This window comes from Otolemur garnettii, unplaced genomic scaffold (assembly GCF_000181295.1).
Source record: "Otolemur garnettii isolate 467f Iridium unplaced genomic scaffold, OtoGar3 scaffold00085, whole genome shotgun sequence".
Taxonomy (NCBI): Eukaryota; Metazoa; Chordata; class Mammalia; order Primates; family Galagidae; genus Otolemur; species Otolemur garnettii.
Window position 1 is genome coordinate 6,986,493 of NW_003852480.1, and position 2,673 is coordinate 6,989,165.

Genomic DNA, 2,673 nt, shown 5'->3' on the forward strand with positions numbered 1-2,673 from the left:
ACCAGCCCAAGCAAAAGTAAGACCCCGTGTCTCTACTAAAAACAGAAATATTAGCCAAGTGTTGTGACAGCCTCCTGTAGTCCCAGCTACTCAGGAGGCTAAGGCAGGAGGATCACTTGAGTTCAGGAGGTAGCGGTTGCTGTGAGTTAGTCTGAGATCATGACAGTCTGGCCTGGGTAACAGAGTAAGACTGTCTCAAACAAAACAAAACAAACAAACAAACAAAAACTGCCTACATACTGGATAAAGTGTGTTTGCCTACTAGGGTAGACATGTAGGTTGTTCCATTAAAGATGTCAAAAGGGACTCAACCTTATAGTAATTTTTGTCTACATATTCATAATTCCCTCAGAATGTGCTTAGAGTAATACTTCACTGCTGTTACTAAAATCTTTTTCTGCATGAAAAAGATTACACACTGAACTTCCACCTGGGCAAACAAAAGTCTAAATCAAAAAATGTACACAGTAACCATTTGTAAAGAATTCTATACATTTGTATTTAATGATTCATGCAACAAAGAATAACAGGCAGTATTAAACCAATGTACAGATAGTCACAAAGTAATGAAGGAAATCAAGACTGTATTAAAACTTGAGAGTTCTGGCAGTGCCCATACCTTAGCAGGTAGGGTGCCAGCCATGTACACTCAGGCTGGCGGGTTTGAACCCAGCCCAGGCCAGCTAAAACAACGGCAACACAACAACAACAACAACAACAACAACAACAAAATAGCCAGGCGCTGTGATGGGCCCCTTTAGTCCCAGCTACTTCCAAGGCTGAGGCAAGAGAATCACTTAAGCCCAGGAGTTTGAGGTTGCCCTGACGCCATAGCACTCTACCTAGAAAGACAGTTTCTCAGTCTCAAAGAAAAAAAAACAAATTTGAGAGTTCTAGACTGCTCATCTACTAAAATTAATCAATGCTTCTGAGGACTGATATATCAGAAAACCAATCAACAAAACAAAACCAGAATAACTTATAAGATTTGAATTTTTTTGACAAACCTTTCCCGCAGCTTGTCGGTCACTTTTAAAAATTACAGTTTCTTCATTAACTGGAGGTAGGTTAGTCATAGATTCTATTATTACTGAAAAATAAAACAAAATAGATCGCTTTAAAAATCTCACAGAAAATATGAATCACCCATTAAATAATAGTCAACAAATTCAAGCTCTGTACATTTTCTCAAGCAATTTTTACCAAAAATAATATTAATACGTTTAGTCATAGAACTTCTGTTTTAGACAAAATTAGTCTTCTCACTCTAGAATTTTTTTCTACAAAGCATCAATACCTACTGACATACAGAAAAGTTAAAGGCTTCACAAAAGCATCGTCCTCTGAACAGATGAAGTAAAAGTACAGAGCACATAGTAATTTTTCCCTTTTTAAGGTGACCAGACGTCCCGCTTTTGGCAGCACAGTCCCAATTTTTAACAATTTGTCCTGCGTCCTGCAGTGTTTTTAAAAAGTCCCAATTTTTGGAAAGAATGCACAAGCTAGGGAATGGGCAGGAGAACAGGAAGGGAATATACGATTTTCGGCTGCCATGTGGCTATTTCGCCAGGATATGAGTTTTATATTATTTTTGTTAATTTTATAATGTTAAACTTTAATAACAAATAATTGTTGAGAACTGCTTATCGAGAACTGCTTATCAAAGTTCGCATTGTTGATCAGTTGTTAGAATTTGACAAGAAATATGCCAAAGAATTATACTATACATAATTTTTAATGTATTATATTTATAAATTGTACTTGGCTTGAAATTAAAAAAAATATTACAATACTATTTTTGCATTCTATGAAATTTTTTTTGCTCCATATAGACCAAATTTTTAATTAAGAACCCCTGCCTCCCCCAATGGTGTCCCGCTTTACCAATGTTAAAATCTGGTCACCTTTCATTACATCAAACTTTCCTCCTCAAAAAACATCAGCATTACCCCACCAGTCTAGCATAATCTACAATTCTTTTAAGAACCACAAATACTGAAATAACTGATCTACCACAACCAAGAAACACCCACACATGCGTACAAAATTCTTAGAAAATTAGAGCAACAAGTATATTCTGTTTTATAAACCTTTCCCACTGCTTTAGTTACCTTACACAGATAATGCCATACTGACTTAAGGAATGAGATACATTACCTCAGATTGTTAAAATTAATTCAAAGAATTTCTACTGTATACTGATTAATTTCTTTTCTTTTCTTTCTTTTTTTTGAGACAGAGCCTTAAGCTGTCCCCATGGGTAGAGTGCCCTGGCATCACAGCTCATAGCAACCTCCAACTCCTGGGCTCAAGTGAGTCTCCTGCCTCAGACTCCCAAGTAGCTGGGACTATAGGTGCCTGCCACAACGCCTGGCTATTTTTTGGTTACAGCCTGGCTATTTTTTGGTTGCAGCCGTCACTGTTGTTTGGCGGGCCCGAGCTGGTTTTGAACCCGCCACCTTAGGTGTATGTGGCTGGCGCCTTAGCCACTTGAGCCACAGGTGCTGTGCCATACCAATTAATTTCAACAGTTAGTACTTCTGAGTTCTAAAAACATACACATTCTTTGAATTGAATCTCCTTCCAGAATAAAGGTGGTAAGTAAGAACTGATAATTATAACAATCCATTTGCAATCATCATTTCTCCCTACTACTAATTTTTTTTTTTTTTT

General features: G+C 37.1%; 1 protein-coding gene across 1 annotated transcript in view; it reads right to left on the bottom strand.

Annotated features, from left to right (window-relative positions):
* NAF1 (nuclear assembly factor 1 ribonucleoprotein) overlaps positions 1-2,673 on the bottom strand; it is a 44,898-nt gene that overhangs the window by 21,235 nt on the left and 20,990 nt on the right. The window contains exon 4 of the mRNA XM_023516045.1: positions 1,008-1,090. Within this exon, the coding sequence (XP_023371813.1) occupies positions 1,008-1,090 (83 nt within the window). The remainder of the gene's footprint in view (positions 1-1,007; positions 1,091-2,673) is intronic.